This window comes from Panthera tigris, chromosome C1 (genome assembly GCF_018350195.1).
Source record: "Panthera tigris isolate Pti1 chromosome C1, P.tigris_Pti1_mat1.1, whole genome shotgun sequence".
In the NCBI taxonomy this organism is placed as follows: domain Eukaryota; kingdom Metazoa; phylum Chordata; class Mammalia; order Carnivora; family Felidae; genus Panthera; species Panthera tigris.
Genome location: NC_056667.1, coordinates 137,673,189 through 137,693,332, shown reverse-complemented (window position 1 = coordinate 137,693,332; position 20,144 = coordinate 137,673,189). Strand labels below are relative to the sequence as shown.

General features: G+C 33.6%; 1 protein-coding gene across 10 annotated transcripts in view; it reads left to right on the top strand.

Moving 5' to 3' along the window:
- Nucleotides 1-20,144, top strand: part of ORC4 (origin recognition complex subunit 4) — an 81,597-nt gene that overhangs the window by 20,782 nt on the left and 40,671 nt on the right. For 6 of the 10 annotated variants that reach the window (XM_007078551.3, XM_042994418.1, XM_007078548.3 and 3 more), the window contains exon 2: nucleotides 17,604-17,677. In XM_007078551.3, coding sequence (XP_007078613.1) covers nucleotides 17,658-17,677 — 20 coding nt within the window. In that variant the 5' untranslated portion in view covers nucleotides 17,604-17,657. Of the gene's footprint in view, nucleotides 1-4,124; nucleotides 4,181-17,603; nucleotides 17,678-20,144 lie in introns of all 10 variants that reach the window. The other 4 variants (XM_042994414.1, XM_042994415.1, XM_042994419.1 and 1 more) reach the window with 1 other exon arrangement.

The window sequence follows — 20,144 nt, the reverse complement described above, 5'->3', positions numbered from 1 at the left end:
TTAGATCTTATAGTTATTCTAGGGTCCTAAGAGAACTTAGGTTTTATGGAAGTCTTTTACAAATACTGGGTTATAATATCCTCTGTTTAGTCAGTGTGCTTTATGTCTTAACAGAAGTTTTTCAGCATTCTGGTCATCTCATCTTTTTAGCTTACCTGATGGTATAGATTTGTTCTTTTTATTGTCAATAGGAGCCTAATGGTTTGTCTCACAATTATGCAGTGTAGTCTGGCTCCAAGGGGAGAAAAGACTCCTCTTTGCTTTCGTGTGTATTTACCTCAAAAAGACCATTTTTTATTAGCAAGCATATTGCACCGCAGATCTAGTGTTGGGAATTCTGTGTTTGCTTACCTAATGCCTTTTCAAGGAAATAATGTGGGTTTCATGAGCTACCTTTATCTTATTTAAGAATTAGGAAATTCATTGGTCAAATGTATTTGAACTTTTTCAGCTAGAAGAGTGAGTGCTCCCTGTAGCCAGTTAACCAGACCAGTGCTTTTGTTTATTGTTGGGAGTTTTGTTTCGATGAGAGTGGTTTTTATTTTTGTTTTCCTTATGTCACTGATTAAAAAATACATTTTTTTTCCGAATAGAGAATGGTGTTTACATAAGAAGAGGTGTATAAAAAGTGACACAAATATAGGAAACAGTATATTTGAACCTGTCTGTCCACAGTTGATCATCAGTTAGTCCTCTCATTGACAGCCCTTTAACCTTGGGTGGGTGGGGATGGGTTGCAGAAAAGGATAGACATGTTATTGCACCTGAGTTCTTAACCTGAATATGCCTGCAACTGGGTCTCTGAGTAAATTTGTGTCTCATTTTTTTCTTATGTAAAAATGAGGGAGTTATGTTTGATGATCTTGCTAAAAATAAGTATCACTTTTATGAAGACATTTTGGGTATTTTATTGCCTTAAACTCATCATGATGAACAGCTATTTTGCAGTACAAGGAAAAATGTAAGTTCCTGAGAATTCTGGTTTGGAGTGTCAAAAAGATAAAGTTTTCCTCTGAATTTGTACCATGTTATATAAGAAAAAATTCTAAGCTGTCCTTTTAAAGCAAAAAAAAAAAAAAAAAACTTGTTGGGGACTCTCTCCCTTTAAAAAAATCCAACTATTTGGAAACCTAATTACAGTATAAATGTTTAAACTTATATTTTTATCTGTCATGGCAGAGTTATCTAAGCATGCTGATGGGTGTAGGGAGTGTATATTCATTAATATTCATTAGCAAACACCATGGGAGAATATAATTTTGGGCCCTAGGACTCAAATTATAGGAATTTGATCTCCCTGTTTCCTGCACACGTTGAAGAGTCTCATTAGAAACAACAAACTGTTCTTAAAGTTTTTAGGATAAATTGTAAGATTTTGGGTTTACATCGGGTTATTTCTAGAAATTCTCAAAATTTTTTTCCAAAGGCAGTGTTTTCAGTCTTTTTTTCTTCTAAAAGTAGTTTAACATTTGCTAATTGATTCACTGAGGTTGTAGCATATTGTATTTACATTTACATAAATTTATCTGTGAACATGTCAAAGGAAAAAAACTAAATAGTGGGGAGGATTCTATTCATTATTCTTCTTAAATCAACATATGCCCTGGAGTAATTGCACTTGCAAGCAAATACGATACTGTACAATATTACACTTTATGTCTATAAAGTATACCATATACTTTTCAAAAAAAAAATCTATATACACGTGTTCTCTCCTTACTCACTGATTTTAGAAGCCAGGTCTTAAATCGACTCCTATTTTTGGTACCTTCCTCCATTCAAAACAAAATGATGTTTTTGTTGATTCAAGTCTTTGTTGTCTTTATGCTGTTTATCCACCTAAGTAAGCATATTAGCTTTGATTCGCAGCCTTCATTCCTCTTTCTATTCAGCATATTTCTAGTCACATTCCATGTGCTCAGAGAAAATAGAGTATAATTGACCAGTATAACATTTAGGATAAAGTTACAAGCTAAATCAATGCTGGTAAAATGATACAATGCATTTCAAAAGCTGAAAGGATTTCTAGATTATTTGCAAATGTGTGTTGCGTCTTTCATTAGCCTATATAATTCAAAAGTGAATATATTTTAAATGTGTGCTTTAAAGAAGTTCTCTCAATATTTTTTTTTACACTAATACAAAATTGATACTTATTTATATGGGATGTTTCATGGTTAATAATCATAAAATATTGCAGTAACTTATAAATGCCTTTTTTTACCTGAAGATTTTGTGTTGTTAAACCAATGATTTTCCCAATGAGAGTATTTACTTATTTTGTTGACTGCTCATCCACCAATGTTCTTAGAAACAACTCCGTGGGCATATTCATTAATATGAAGATTATAATAGTACTTTACAAAGTACTGTATGTATCTATGCACATAAATGTACATAGATACATATGTACATGTATGGATATGTCTCCATGTGTATATGTGGTTCCAGGCACATTGCTATGCAGTACTGAAAACTAAAAGGTAAGAGAGAGCATGGCTTTTCTGGAGAATTGTAAACCTTTGAGTCTGAATTATTTGGTCAGTTTTGAGTATTAGACATTATAGAATTTTTTCCTTCATTTTAATATCAATGAAGAGAATAGCATGTCATTATGTAATTATACTAAAGATGATTAAACCTTGAATTCATTTGAGCCTGAGTGAGTTTCTGAGTAAATTGTGTCCCCTCTATTCACTGAGAACAAATGAAGAAGAAAAAAATTTAAGAAGTTGTCAGGAGTTACTAGTTACTTTACTGTGGATGAGTTATATCTAGAAACAACAAAAAAAACAATTATTTGGGATTATTTGGGATTACTCTTCAGCTCTGGGGAACTCAAGGAAACATCTCACCAGAGGCTCTGCCTAACTTGACTTAATTACTAAATTCACATAATATCATAGATAGCATTTCAACTTGATCCTTTTAGGAAGTACTAACAATATGTTTGCTAGTCTGTAAACTTGGAATTTATACCTATTTTGTCCCTTATTTCTTCTACCTTCAACCCTTCCTTTAGTCTTTTCCTTGCTGCAAACACTCCAACTGGCAAGAGATAAGTGTGGAAACTAATTCTAGCTGGCTGAAAAACATATATTCTTACCTCAGTTTCATCTTAAAGAATAATGACAAAATGTGGAAACCGCCCACAGATTTCTCCTAAAATATTTCTTGTTTTACAATATTTGACTATTTATCCAATCAAGGACATTTTTCTAACTTAAGAGAGGCAAAGTTCTAATGTTTTGTACATTCTTACTGTTCTTTGAAAAATGTCAGCCATACTGAGTTAGACACTAAGCAGTAGTAGAATTTGTATTTTTACTTTTACCTAAATTAAAGATTGATAGTGGTATTATTTTCAATTTTTTTTCTTCATCATTGGAGTTTTTTTTTTTTTGTTTGTTTGTTTGTTTTTTAAACCAGGCATTCTTGTCACAAAGTAATACTCTCTGCTGGAACTTCGGAGTTTTGTTTAAAAAAAAAAAAAAAAGTCTTGTAAAAATAATGATTGTATGTTTTTCATTTTCAGTCCCATCCACCAATTTTACATAGATTTTGTAGGAGTTCTGTTAGTAAATTTCATCTTTTCTCATTGTAAATTGGGTGTTTTTCCAAACTGATTGTAAAGGTGTGTTTTTATATTTTTAACAAATTGATATAAATATATAAATAAAGCTCATTCTGCTCTTTATAGGTATATGTGTTAGAAAGTCTTCTTCATAAGTGTCAATTGTATATTTATAAAGATTTTTATAGATAATACATCATTTTCAGACACAAAATCAGAGATGAAAACATTTTTAAAATGCTTTCTCCATAGCACAAATTTCTTTCAAAAATCTTTCTTTCCTACCTTTATTTTTAAAGTTCTACTTATTTTTGGTTTTTCTCTTTCCTTGTCCTTGTCCTTGTCCTTGTCCTTGTCCTGTCCTTCCCCCCCCTCCCCATAGTACTTGAATTAGTTCATCTTCCTTTAAAACGTCATAACAATACCTTTAAGTTCATTATCCATCCAACTGGACTCACACACCTAACTCATATAGTAAAAAGCTGAACGTGAATAAAACATGGTGCAATTTGTAACCCCTATCTTTTACTTACTTCCCATTCTTTCTTAGGGCTCCTGGATTGCTGTTGTGACATGACACAACTAGCTAACACAGATCAAGTGGAGGTATTAATGTCAATTTATATATTAAATATTATCTAAGCTTAATTTAATTCTCATGTTTTAGATAAATATTTTAAATAGAACCCTTTAAATAAATACTTGTTTTACCTGAGGGAGGGTTTTTTTTGCACCAACTAGTTTGGAGCCTATTCCTCTGCAGGGTAGGAAAGACTCTTTATTATGTCTTTGACCTACTTGGACAATTTTAAAACTAAGTAAATGGGACATATTCTCACCTGTTTTCTCTTGTAAATGCTTTCTTTGGTATACAGTGTTACAGTTCCTGCTCACATTACTAGTGCAGTCTCCATTAAAATTTTTTTCTCCTTGTAACTTTACTGACTATTCCCTTGAAAAAGAAGTGTTTCCTCCCCCCGCCCCGTTTTTTTTGTATGACCTGATATTTTCTATTTAAAAAGTGAGCATTTGAATCTAATAATTTACAATTCTAGAAATCAGAAGATATCCCTATTCTGCAAAGTTTGCTGGGGTTTTTTGTCTTTGTCCATTACTTTACTTTTTTAATTGTTGTAGTGTTGTCTCTGTGCCAAAAATCAGCTTCAGGTATAAAATTACAATTTCTCAGGTCTCTGTGAGCCTTCACCTTTCCCTGGATATGTATCATGACTTTCTAATTCCCCTCATTTGTACAGTTTCTTTTTAATGTCCTAGTCTGTAATCTCTGGCTTCCGAAAAGAGGAAGAAAAAACTAAAGGGACGGAAAGTGGGCACTAGCCTTTTTATTCCCATGGAAGTTATACCTGCAGGAGAAAGAGGGACTTCCAACAATAAGGGGAAATGGAATAATAATGGCATCTTGTCTCTCTGTTTCTGAGGTGAAAAGCCACCATCAACACAAATCCCTGACATTTGGGCAACAGGATCCCTTTGTCACCAGTCTGTCACCATAAACTATGTGCAAGATGCTCAAGGAACAGGTTCATAGTTGCCTACCATTGGGCTCAGTAGTGGGGGATAGATAGCTGCTACTGAGCAAAGAGCTGAAATTAACCAAAATTATTGGCAATTTGCTTTCCAAGTCTTCCTCTGAATATTGAAAACCGTAAATAGACTCCAGAGCTCCAAAATACTTATATTGGATTCTTCCCTGTACAGTTGCTTTCTAGGTGTGGAGAAGGATTCCTGGTGCTTCCTAGGTTCCATAATCCATTTTCCCATCATCCCCCAGGACATTTCTTCATTATTAGATATTGCAAGGACAAGTATTCTCTGATTTCATTTTGCTCAATGATCCTTATCCACATGGCTCCTTATTGGCTTTCCAAAGTTTCTGTGATAAATAAGTATTACTTCTGAATGTTAAGTTTTTTTATCTTAAAAATACAGAGGTTTATTAAAAACCTAAGTTGTAGGGGCACCTGAGTGGCTCAATCTTTTAACCATCGACTTTGGCTCAGGTCATGATCTCATGGTTTGTGGGTTTGAGCCCCACATCAGGCTCTGTGCTGACAACTCAGAGCCTGGAGCCTGCTTCAGCTTCTGTGTCTCCCTCTCTCTCTCTGCCCCTCCCCCACTCGTATGTGTACGCACCAGTGCTCACTCCCTCCCTCTCTCGCTCGCTCTCTCTCAAATAAATTAAAAAAAAATCTCTCTGCCCAATTTCTACTCTTAATAAAAAGTGGACTGTATGTTCTTTAAGACCCCTTTCATTACTAAATCCATGAGTTTATTCCTTGTTTTGTACTTTCACTGCTTTTTCTACTTTTATATTCATATATCTTATTCCAGTCAGACTTTAAGCTTTTTGAGGATAGAGACCAACTTTAATATTTTATCTTTCCCATAGTACTTCTCATAGGGCCTTGTAATAAGTACCCATTCACTAAATATTTGTTAAATTGAATTGGTTGAGAATCTTTGTTATTAGCTTGGTGCTACTTGGTTTTCTCATTATAATACAGGGAGGCAGTTATACATTTATTTATTTAAATAAATATTTAATCATTTTTTTAGATTGCATTTATCTTCTATTTTGTTTGTAATGTCATTCCAGGTAACAATCTCTATTTAATGGGGTGAAAATATTCCTTTAAGCAGTGTCTGAAACTGAAACCATAATCATTTATACATACATATATATATATATATATATATATATATATATACACACACATAGACACACAAATATGTTGTATAGCCATCTTATTTATGTCTTGAGTCAAATTAGTCAGGAAATGTTAATCACCATGTAATAATACTACCAAAAAATTTATATCTAATTTACACAGCTGGCAAGTTGAGTACCTAAAATCTGTGGCATAAAAGGACTTAGTGACTTAAAGCAACAGTATCATTTTGGTGAAACAATGTTTTTTACTTTGAAATATTTATTAAATCAATTCAGTAATTTATTGAGCAGCTTATTCTCAGCTATAGCTGGTGGTTATCAAAGCAAGTGCCATAATCTGTGCCTTTGTAAGATTTGATAACTTGAAGTTCTTTTAGATATTACCAGTTACAATTTGGTTTTATCTTATAATACAGATATTATATCCTGTTACTGATCAGCAAGCTGGGAGATATTTGGTCAATTTACTAAACTTAAAAAAATCTGGTTTTTTTGTTTGAATTGGTGAAATATTACTCAGCCATAAAAAAGAATGAGATCTTGTTATTTGCAACAACATAGATGGACCTAGAGGGTATTATGCTAAGTGAAATTATGCTAAGAGAAAGACATCCCTTATGATTTCACTTATATGTAGAATATAAAAACCAAAACAAATGAATAAACAACAACAAGATAGAAACAGACCCAGAAATACAGAAAATAAAGTGATGGTTGTCAGAGGGGAAGGGAGTGGGGGGGGGGGGGGGGGGGATGTGCAAAATGGGTGAAGGGGAGTAGGAGGTATAGGCTTCCAATTATGGAATGTATAGGAAAGGTACAGCATTTCCTCATGGAGGTGAAAGGTACAGCATTTAGAATATAGTCAATGGTATTGCAATATTGTTGTATGGTGACAGATGGTAGCTACACTTGCAGTGAGCAAAGCATAATGTAAAGACTTCTTGAATCACTATGTTCTCTACTTGGAGCTAATGTAACATTATGTGCCATCTGTAGTTCAATTAAAAAAAAAAAATCTGACTTAAAAGGACTTCCCCAGGAGTTTATCCAAGTTGGTTTTCCCTGAATCGTTTCTTATTCTGTTAGTCTCAAAGACAATGATTAGAACCAAACTAAGATGAAGACATTAAGTTGGCTGTGCCTACCTGGTAGATCTATGTTTGCCATCTCTAGGCTGGGAAAACAACTTGACATCTTGCTGAATATTGAGCTCTATTTGGGAATACGTTATTACTGTCATTTATTTCTTTTCTTGTTATGTTTTTACAAGTTAAGAGATTTTCAGAATAATCACTTTTATGTTTTATTGTTGGCCAGAGTTAATTTAAAATATATGATGTAGAGACAATGACGTATAGATAGAGGCTCTGAGTGAAGGTTGGAGCTGAGGAAGGCATTATGATAAAGAAGAGCTATAAGTGCCCATTGAAATCTCAGGAGCAGTAAAGGACATGTTTCATAATTTTTAGGAATTAGTCAACATGTAGTTTTTGGAAAGAATAGAAATGGGTAATTACTGTGATAAATAAGCCACCTCAGTTGGTAAGTGGAAGCTGAATATACACATGATTGTGTCTTAAATTAATGTAGTCATCCTGCTTTGTTTAACATCTCTTTAAAAGTCTAAAATTCCACATATAGGTTTGCTAAGTATCCATCAAGGAATATATTTTAGTGTTTCACCTTTTAACATTTCTTCTTCAATTAGTGTGAGTTGTAGGGACCATGGAAAATGTAGATAGGCTACTCTGAGCAGGCAGCTTCATGTGACATAATTTTATAATTCCTGTCATTTTGGTCATTTGTCAACATAGGAACAAATTTCAGTGGTCAGTACCTTTCTGATTTACAATTTAGAAGTGCTCTGGAATTGGTGTGGTGAGAATCTTTCCACCCTCTATATATATCCACCTTTATGTGTATGTCAGAACTGAGTAGAATGACCTAAGAGAGAAGTCAGAGCTACATTGCAATTCACTTATTTGAGCCAATAGTGAAGAGCAGTGGTTCCTAGACCTGGTAGTAGAGCAAAGTTCATCAGAGAACATTCTGTAGACCCAGATTTATGACCAAGACACGCAAATCATGTTTTAGAAGAATTTTCCCAGGCAATTAATGATATTTGGGAAACTTACATAGAGTAAAGCAAATAATTGATTCTTTGTGTATGTTTCTAATTATAGTTTAAGGTTACCCTTGGGTCCAAAACTTCATTAATGCCAGCTGATTTTCCTTTGCCTTTTTAAAATAAAAAAGTGTAATAATTTGTGAGCTTGTACTCTTGTTTTGTGAGAAGAATGCTTTCACTGGACCTACTGCATTTCATTGTACATACCACATTAAAGGTACCTCGCTGGGTGCACAAGGATATAAGAAATAATAAAGAGCAGAATCCCATCATAGATGAATTGGCTATGATCTAACTACCCTTTAGTTTGATTCCACTATACTACATGATCCTGAGGAATGTTAACAGTATAATTAGGTGAGAAGAATGATTAACATTCAGACATTTTATTTTTTTATTACTTATTTATTTTTTTAATGTTTATTTTTGAGAGAGCGAGCGTGAGCAGGGGAGGTGCAGAGAGAGATGGAGACAGATCTGAAGCAGGCTCCAGACTCTCAGCTTTCAGCACAGAGCCCGACGTGGGGCTTGAACTCACAAATTGAGAGATAATGATCTGAGCTGAAGCTGGATGCTTAAGGGACTGAGCCACCCAGGCACCCCGACATTCAGATACTTTAAAGATGCCTGTTCTGTGTAGCTTTAGCTTTTTCTCTATTGACAGCTTCTAGTGAAAGTAAAATCTTGGGTAGCATAGCCAGGAAGCCTTTCAAGTTTAGTGCCTTAGCTCTGGACATGTAAGAACATCTAGAAGACCGTTAATGAAAAACAAATTTTATCTGTTTGTGTGTGTGTGTGTGTGTGTGTGTGTGTGTGTGTGTGTGTGTGTGTGTGAATATTCCATGAATGGTATGCTTTATTTGGCTGTTGTGTGAATGAATATTCTGGCTTGAGTAGCTTCATATGTGCACATTTATGCATGGGTAAAATGACATTGTTTATTTTTAGTTATCTGGTTAAGAGTTTTTAATATCTTCAAGTGTGAAGGTTTTTTTTTTTTTTTTTTTTAAAGTCATTGCCTCATTTGTATTCTGAACCCTTTGGTGGTAATATATATAGAGAGAAGGTTATATAATTAAGAATCAACTTTAACTCTCGCATAAACATGTACAATAAATAAGGGCAGGTAATTAATTAGGTTAAATATCTATTCACCAAGACCAATGCATGGAAACATTAAGTAAATAGGAAGAAAAGGTGTGGTTTTTGTTTTTAAAATTTTTTTTTTTTCCTGCTTTACTGCTCTTCACAGGGTATCTGTGGTAGCTTCTCTGCATTTTTTAGGCTGTGAGGTCATCACATCCTCAACAGTGTTTGAAGCAGGTGGCCTTGGGCAAAAAAGTACCTTCCTTCTGTGGATATTGGCAATAAATTCTTCTGATAACGATCTTACATGGTACACTTAACTGCTCAAGAGATCAGTGTCTAGGGAAGTGGACAAATTAACACAGACCTAACTTGCTCAGGTTTTATAAAAACAACCCCTTTGTCATTTACCAGCAATTCTACAGGCATGTTCTGTGACACTATTCCAGTTTTTTTTCCAACACTATATATCAGAATAATAATTTATGGCACTAAAAGGGGGGGGCGGATTCTACCCCTAAAGATTCAGATCTATTGCCCTGGGATTTTTTTTTTTTTTTTTAATGACCATTCATCCATTTTGCTCATGTCTACCTGAATACTACTTGTTCTTTGCCATTGACCACCCACTTGGCATCATAGTAACTGACACAGCCTAACAGTGCCACACCATTAGTGCTTTTCTCATCTTGTCATTGGAACTGTGAGACTGTAATCTTCAGTTAGCACCATTATTTAGCTGGCTTCATCAGAGCAAATGTTTGTCCTATCTCCTGAATCAAGCACATCTTATTGTTCTTTTTATATTAAGTGCTTTTCATGTTGTTTGATACCAGTCTGAGACTGGTACTAGGTTAATAACTATTTTCCAAAGTATTTTTTAGACACTAATTTTTACTTTTAATTTTTTTTAGCCTAGGGATTTTAATTTTTCCCAAGAAATCTTGACGGATCAAAAACTGTTTGTAAAAACATTGTCTTCTATGCTGTTAAAGCATATATATCAAAACAATTTTCAAATTCTTTTCAGGAAAGATTTTTGGGTTTCTTTTAAATCAGGGGACAACATGTAAATGTAAAAGATCCAGGCAACCAAAAGAATCTCTCAAGTAGATCACAGAATGTATACTGTTTTGGAATGTCCTCCAAAGTCTCTCTGAATTATCAGATGATAGGACAAAACCTTTATTACTTTTCAGTAACTAGAGGAAAGAAAAACTCTTCTCACTTTCTTATTCTACTTGTGGTTTATGTTCAGTGGTCTATTCTTCTATCTAATAGGAAGCTTTCTAGCATATTTGTTTATTTACCGTGATAAAAGTCCCTTGGCTTCCTGGTGTCTTTCCTATTCCAAATTCTCCTGTTTTGATGACCCTTAGATAACTATTTAAGTGTGATCCTTAGATACTGTTTACCTTTAGGCTTAGCTTGGTTTGAAGAGATGTTTTCTATACCCATGGATTTCTTTACCTTCTGTGGTCTCATCAGTTTTACCAGGTCTGATGTGGAATGCAAGGTAATCAAGTCAATTTTCTCAGTAGTACACAAAATATGGTTTGGGGACAAGCAAGAGGAGCATCATCTGGGAACTTAACAGAAATGCAAATTCTCAACCACTACCCCAGACCTATTAAATCTGAAACCCTGGGGATGCTGCCCAGCAATCATCTCTTCCAGGTGTTGAATAGCTTCTTACAATTAGTGATTTGAGGTCTTTGGGATCCATGTAACTATAGACTGATCTGCCCATAATTTCTTTTTATTATACCAGTATTTAAAACTGTATTTTGTATTGAGCAAAACTCAGTAAATGTATACCGTTGAAGTAGGCTCTCATAGTTCTGAGGTACCTTAGTTGAAGTTGCACTTGACATTTATTGCATTGTCAAAGAAGTACTGTCACAGAAATTGTTTAGAATAAGATGATGTGCTTCTGCACCCCTCTCATCCTCATTTCGGTTCTTCTCCAATGTAATGTGATAATTTAGAAAGGGTACTGTGTTCACTGTGCATGGGATTTGACAGCATGGCATATCAAGTAAACCATTTAATTTAACCCCCACAATACCCAATGAGTTAGATAATAGTTTTATCTCAATTTTGCAGAGGAGAAAACTAGGACTTAGGAAAGTTAATTTGCAAAAGTGACACCACAGAACAAGAACCCAAATCTAGGCCCTGCTAGTAACAAAGCTCTTTAAGGACACAATATTGCTACCAATTTCATTTCTCTAGTTCTCCTTTTCCTTGGCTCTTTCTGAATTTGCGTTTATCTTAAATTTGATATAAATGGTCTTTACCATTTACTTCTCCTTATTCACAGTTCTAATTTGAATAATGTTCTTAAATATATGTGTGTGTATATATATATATATATATATATATATATATACACATATATATATATTTAGTTTCATCACTTGTGACTTTCTAAGAAAAACTAAAAATTTCTAGAAAAATTCTGGTATCTTCATATTCACTTCTTATACCTTTACTTTTTTCTGGTTTAATTTCAAAAATGGAAATCTTTTCATATATTCAGTAAAAGGTTTAAAGTCTCTATTGCCAAATTTTTCAGACATGCTAAAATGCACCTAGCATTTTCAAGTTTGAAATGAGTAAGGAGAATATTCCAAATCATGGCAAAATTACAAATTAGAAAAGGAAAAGTGTAGCTATTGACTAGTAATTTTAATCTTCATTTGGAATAAATATTCCTCCTAAACCTCAAGGTTTAATTGAAGGCAGTAAATAAAATATGAAATATACAACCCTAATTCCAGAAAGAATATTTTGCTAATTTTTTTAATGTTACTAGCAAGCTGTCAGTCACTTATAAAAAGATAAAAATTCCTGATGTCTTTGTCTAACAATAATTGACGTTAGCTTCTTTTGAATCACCAGACATACAGCTTTATATGCTTTGCAACTTGATTTAAAAATTATTTCTTAAAAAATTTTCATGTACTTTATCTTTTGTTAATCTTGTAAGTTCTCGGTTAAATGAATTTCATAAATAATTTAACTATATTTTAACCATTTTGAAATTCCATTGCTGTGACACTACCATGAGATATACTGCATATATTTTACTTGAATTAGAGAATAAGTCATTCTGTATTTTTATAATTTATTATTCTTTTATACTTGGCAGTTTTTTTAGAGTCATGGCATGTAATTGCTAAAAAATTTGAAACTTAGCTAAGAAGTTGATTTAACCTGGCTCTGGCTTCTTTTTTGGCAGCTAGTTTACCTGTGGACATCCTCCACTACCTAGCATGTATTCATTTATCAAATACTTTTCTTGAAAACCAGTTGTATGCCAACATTGTACTGGTTGATTTGGATACAATGGTAGGCATAATTTCTGAGCCCTTCTTTTAAGGAGACTGTGATCCAGTGGAGCAAACATATAAGTAAGCACAGAGTTAGTTATATCACACTGTGTGATGATTAAGTTTTATGAAAGGAGAAGATAGCATATATCCTGAAAGCATTTGACGGACACATCCCCTCAGACTTTACCCAGAGTAGGAGTATATAGGGGTATCACAGGAACGTATTCCAGAGGTTGGAATGAAGCAGGATACAAGAATTGTTGAATGTTCAGACAGAATATTACTAGAAGGAGCTAGTAAGTTAAACTGAGAAGCTAGTCATTCAGAGCATTCCATTTATTTATTTATTTATTTATTTATTTATTTATTTATTTATTTATTTTTAACGTTTATTCATTTTTGAAAGATGGAGAGAGACAGAGCATGAGTGGGGGAGGGGCAGAGAGAGAGAGAGGGAGACACAGAATCTGAAGCAGGCTCTAGGCTCTGAGCTGTCTGAGCCACGTGGGGCTCAAACCCATGGACCCCAGGATCATGACCTGAGCAAAAGTCGGATGCTTAACTGACTGAGCCATCCAGGCACTCCATTCCTTTTATTTTTTTTTTAACTTTTATTTTAAATTTTGTTTAAATGTTTTTATTTATTTTTGAGAAAGAGAGAGAGAGAGCACAAGGAGGGGAGTGGCAGAGAGAGGGAGACACATAACCTGAAGCAGGGTCCAGGCTCCGAGCTGTCAGCACAGAGTCCAGCGCAGGGCTTGAACTCGTGAACCACAAGATCATGATCTGAGCTGAAGTCAGACACTTAACTGACTGAGCCACTTAGGTGCTCCCAGACCCTTCCTTTTAAATGGTGTTAGAGAATTTGGAATTCAGAATTTGGGGGCTTGGGGGGAACTGAGGGGTTTTTATGTGAAAGTGGTATCACTAATGAGTATAAGAGTTGGAGACCGATAAAAAAGTTGCTATAGATTTCTGGTCTAGACATGATGTTGATCTAAAGTGGGATCGAAGCAGCTAGTGACAGAAGTGGATTGGGTTGAAATTCTTTAGGCAGTATAATAGGCCAATTGTTACTCCAGCATCTGAGATTGAAAACTGGTGCGTTCACTCTAGCAGAACATAATTTGAGAGGAAGGTCCACTGGAAGCTAAAGAAATAATATGAGAGTAAACCATTCCTTGGAATTACCCATTTCACTGCTCCTTGAAATAGTATCAGTAAGTAATAGTAAGTTGTACCAAAATTCCTACAATTAAATAATTAGAGTCACCCAGGTTCCACCAATATGAGTAATAGTCATGCATAGACATTCAGCTCTTCTTACCCTTTGTCTAGTCCTACTATTTTAGAATAGCAAATAAAATCATATTATAGAAAGCACAGTAGGAAGTGGAAGTAGTCCCTGGATGCACTGGTATAATTTGAAGAGAAATTCAACCAAGCATACTCTAATAATCAATTTTCAGATAATCAAGATTTAGTTGTACCACTATTATTCATTTCATTTTTTGTCATTAAGCAGTTGGGGGAAAAAAACTTTAAAATTAGAATTGTCTTTTTCTTAAATTTTTATTTTGAAATTATTATAGACTCACAGAAGTTGCAAAAGTAGTACTTAGAGTCCTGTAAACCGGTTTCATCCAGCTTCTGTTAAGGATGACCTCTCGTGTAACTCTATATATAGAGTTAATACGTATAACTCTCGTATAACTATAATGCAATATCAAAATCAGGAAATTAATATTGCTCTAATATTGTTAACTGGACTATGGGTCTTATTTGGTTTTTAAGCAGATTTTACTTGCACTGATTTTTGTATGTCTGTATAATTCTCTGTGATTTGATCCCATGTATAGATTTGTGTGACTACCACCTCAATAAAGATACACAACTGTTCCACCATTACAGAGTAACTCTCCATGCAACCCTTTTGTAGTTATACTCACCCCTGCAACCTTGACTCTGTCTCTTAGCCACTACCACTCTGTTCTTAATCTCTTGTCATTTCAGTTATACCAGTGGATCTTGGGACTCCTTCCACTTCCCTCTGTGCTTTATTTTATTTACTATTCCGAAATAGTAGGACTAGACAAAGTGTAAGAGGAACTAAATATCTATACATGGCTATTAATCATTTTAGTACCAAATGTAAGCTTGGGTGACTACAATTACTGTAGAAGTTTTTAGTACAAATTATTATTCACATTGTTTCAAGAATGTTGTTTAAGTGGAATCATAAAATATGTAATTTTCTTTTGAGGTTGGCTTTTTTTTTTTTTTTTTTTTTACTATGGGTAATAAATACTGTTGAGATCCATGTATGTTGTTGCATGTATCAGTAGTTACTCCTCTTTTTTTGCTCAAGTATATTCCCTTATATGGATGGATGTTTGAGTTTGTTAAATTCTGTTGACTCATTGGAGAACATCTGTATTGTTGCCAGTTTGAGGGTTATTATGAGTAAATTTGTAATGAGCATTCACATTACAAGGCTTTAGGTTGAACATAAGTTTTCATTTCTCTGGGATAAATACCCAAGAGTACAGTTGTTTGCTGTGTTGCATGGTAAGAATATATTTAGGTTTTTAAGAAACTGTCAGCAAGAAACTTTGCAGAGTGGCTGTAACCAGTTTGCATTCTCACCAGTAGTTGTGTGAAAAATCCAGTTTCTCTGCATCCTCACCAGCATTTGGTGTTACCTCACTTTTTTATTTTAGCTGTTCTAACAGATATGTATTGATATTTCATTATGGTTTTAATTTGCATTTTCCAAATGGCTAATAATGTTAAACATCTTTCACATGTTTATTTGCCATCCCTATTGCCTCTTCAGTGGAATGTCTGTTTATGTCTTTTGCAGATTTTTCTAATTGGATTGTTTCTTTTTTGTTGAATTTTGAAGATGCTTTATATATTGGTCCTTTGTCAAATATGTGGATTACAAATATTTTCTGTCATGCTCTAAAGCTTGTTTTTTTTCTATTAAATTAGAATTGTTTTTTAAAATATACTTTGTTATGGAGTGCAGATTTGACTATTATTTGGAGGGGCAAAACGTATTAAAATTAATCTTTTGACTAAGATTTAATTTACAGCAAGGTAGGCACTGAAGTACTGTGTGTGTTTCTTTCATGAATGATCCCCAAAAGAAGACAAATGCATGCTTTTAATGGTTTACTTGAATTATATTTGATGCAAGGAGGCAGATTAGACACCTACCTATGACCTCAGACATTTTACTTAGCTTTCATGAGCATTGTTTTCTTAATCTATGAAATGGGGAAAATACTTTTTAATTCAGTGATAGTTTGAAATAGCTATTATAGCCCTAAAAACAAAAGCATATTGTAAAAGCTCTCCCCCGGTTTTTAAAAATTCAGTCCTCATTTTCTAGTAGGCAATTATTTCATGTTTTTTTTGTGAGTTCAGATGTTGACTTACAGATCTTTTTCATAGTCAAGAGTATCTTAAACCACAGTGAGGCTGTCATTTCATTTTGCTGAAAGGGTTTTCTAAACCCCACATACAACTCTGATTTAAGGGAAAAAATAATTAAGTAGAATCAAGTAAAAATAATTAATGTAAAGATGCTGAAACAAGGTGCCTTGCATGGACATTAGGCTGATAGAAGGTGCCTTTTAGGGATTAGGTGCCTTCTAGGGGCAGCTGAGAAGACTAATTTTCTCCTAAGAAAAAATATTCTTAAAGGTTAAGACAGCAGTTGATGACTCTGTTTTTGAGTTTCCAGTTTGGGAGCTTGGCACCAGAAGCCAGAGTTTAGGCCCTGGCTACATGGCTTATACAATAAAAGGAAGGCAGATTTTCTTGCTATTTATCTGTCATAGCCTTTTTCAGATGTTACCCTGTTAGCATTTCCAGGGAAGCATAAAACAGCATTCCAGGGGTTGGCATCTAATTGTCAGTATGTGAAATTAAAAATATGAGCTAATGAGTTATTAAATGAGGTATATACGAAGCACTTATAACAGTTCCTGGTATATAAGTAAACACTGCTTAAGTTCTTATTACCAGACTAGTAAAGGATTGCTATTGGAAGTCAGTGTGAAAAAAATTAGATCTTTTAACCAAAAGTATTTATCTGTGAATATGTTGCCCTAAAGAAGAATTTTACAAAAGTTATCTTTTTCTTAATAGTATATATATTTTTCATTCCTGCTATCATTCCCAACTTTATTTGGACATTATGCTAAAATGCATCTAATTTTGAAATATACTCAGTTTGGGGATACTGGCAATTAAGTGGAAATCTTTTTTAATGTAATTTGATTACGGGTAAAGAGAAATACAGGCAATTATGGATGTTCAGAGAAGATGCATTTTACCTACTCTCTAATGATTGTGTATGGTTGGTGAATGGAGCAAGAAAGCAAAGGTTTTGTGGAATGTGATGATCCTGTGGGATGGATGGGGAGGGAAACATTCTGTATGAAGGAAGCACATAGTTAAAAAAAAAAAAAAAAGGAAGGGATGTGAATAGTAGATTGAAGAGAAATGGAGTAGTTGTCTGTAAGAAAGAAAAAATTGACATACATTAAGGTATGAGTTTGAAGTGTATAGCATGATGGTTTGATTTACATATACTGTGAAATGATTATCACACTAGGTTTAGCCCAAATTTTTTGAAGTTTGAGAAATTGGACATTTTCATGTTTTCATGTTTTAAAACTTGTGTTTATTTTGATTCTATGATAGTAAATTCTTAAATAATCTTTTCAAGCCAGTAATGTTTTGTATTCATGCTAATTTATTTTTTTTAAGGATTTCAGTTTGTTGAAATGAGCAGTCGTAAATCAAAGAGTAACAACTTAATACATGCAGAGCTCCTTTCACAGGTTAGTATTTTCATTAATCCTAAGGTCTCATAACATGCAACGCTGATCAGAGAATTGTCATCTTCTTAACTGGAATTCTCCCTTTAACGTGAAGGGAGAACATAACTCCCTTTCCATTCAAAAGGGTAGAATGCCTTACACTACATTTATTTATTCTTTGTAAGTCTTTGGATAGTTGGAGTGCTAACTTGACTTCTGCCTTCCCAAATGTCTTCTAATTTCCATCTACTTTAATGTAATCTTCAGAGTTTTGGACTTCTTTTGTTAAATTTATTCCTATTTTACTTCTTGTGATGCTGTTATAAATGGGAGTTTTTTTCTTAATTTTTTTTACTTGTTCATTGTTAGTGTATCTAAGTGAAATTGATTTTTGTATATTACTCTTGTTTCCTGTAGCCTTGCCAGACTTATTAGTTCTAATAGTTTTTAGTGTATTCTTTAGTTTTTTAATATATAAGATCATGTCATCTGCAAATATAGTTTTACTTCTTCCTTTTCAGTCTAGTTGACTTTAATTTTTTTTATTGTCTAATAGCCCCAACTAGAACTTTCAGTGCAATATTGAGTAAAAGTGAAAAGAACATTCTTGTTTCATTTTTTATATTTGGGAAATACATTCATTCTTTCATAATTGATATGATGTTAGCTATAGTTTTTGTAGGTACCCTTAATCAGATTGAGGATGCTGTCTTTTTTCCTGGTATGTTGGGTGTTTTTATCATGAAAATTTAATATTAAGTGCATACTGTATTCCAATGGTGAGTATATATGTATGTGTGTCTCCCTTAAGGAATATAGTAGGGAGTGGCTATAATAACTGCTCTGGTATTTCTATTTATCTGGCTTGACCAGAACTGTGTGTTTTTCTAATAAAAACTAAATGTAAGTTATTGGCATCCCTTCATATAAGACCTTACTTTCTTTTTGGAAGGAAAATGTTTAACTCTGTTTCAAAGAAAGTTTTTAGCTGAAGTATAATTTACATATCCTAGTAAAGTGCACAAATTACATACAGTTCAGTTTCTGTACATGTATACACCTATTTAACCTTCATCTCAGATCACTTGAGATTTTTGAACCTTTCACTGTTCACTACAGCTTCACTTCACTTTACCCCTTAGATGTTATACATAGTTCTTGCCTTTCTATTAGACTTTAATGAAGTTTGAGAAAGAAAAAAAAAAGTGAGGTTTATCTTTTGATTTCTAATGATCTTACGTAAGTAGAGAAATAAGCATTATGTTTAGTTGAGTCTCTGTAGATGCTCATTTAAGTGTTTTATAGGTATCAGCTGTTACCTATACAATACCTGTGTTATGTTACAGATGACTGCCTTATTTAATCTTGAGAACAGGCCTGCCAGAAAATTGTTTCAATTTTGTAGATTAAAAAAATTAACATTTAGAAAAGGCTAACTTTAAAATCCATGTAGTTGACTTCTGGCATCACTCCTTATTCTTTCCCCTTCTTATACAATGATAATATGGATTATTTTATCTCTACTGAATAATTTGCTTTGCTTAGCCTCTGGTACATGGAAACAGGACTCAGATTTATCTTTTTGGTACATGAAGTATCGGTCCAATGTTGTCAGTGTGGGAGAAGCAAATAATCTTGGAAGCTTCTTTCTTCTGATGATGGGACCAAATCTGAAATAGCCTCTTAAGACTTTTGTCCCTGAAAGACCTCTGTAGTAGCAGCAGATTCAGAAACGGAATGCCTTTAATGGTCTATATTTTGAAAAATTATGCTAGATTGTCTGACATAATTTTTTTAAACCCAGTCTAAGCCCTTTTTTCTAAGGCAAACTCAAAATTTAGGTCCTTACAAGATTTTTTTTCTTAATTCATTCCAATGATTCTTCATTTTATAGGTGTAGATGAACACAATTTCTTCCATGTAATTGAGCATTTCCTTATGTGCTGAATTACTACTTTTTTCAATATGTCATTTCTTTCCAATTTATATGCAGTGTTTCTTTAGGCATGGGTCATGCTCCTTTAGTAGTAGTATGTTCTGAATCTAATAGGTCCTCAATAAGTATATAGACTTTTAAACTTTATTTTCTCAAATCCTGACTGTCAAGATAGATGTAGATGGATAGGGCTTGAACTAAGCCAGTTTAGATGTGTTTGGTCTCTAGAGATTGAGGTGTGGTTCATGAGCATTATTAGATGACATTACGTTATTAGATTTTGTGTCTTTGTTCCTTGGCTGATATGTTATGTACAAAGTGAAGCAATCATTCATTCACATGCAGTAAAACAGCCCTCCAATTGCTGATGTGGCTAAAGTAATTCTCTTGTTGGATTTCACAAGTAAATTTTCATCTTTCTTCTGGGACTTGGGATAATAAAAAGAAAAAGAAAAAAAACCCACTAATTTTACAACTCATGAAAATGGTACCAGAACTCTTGAACACAAGCTATTTATGGAGGGTTAAATAAATTGATTAATACCTAATTCT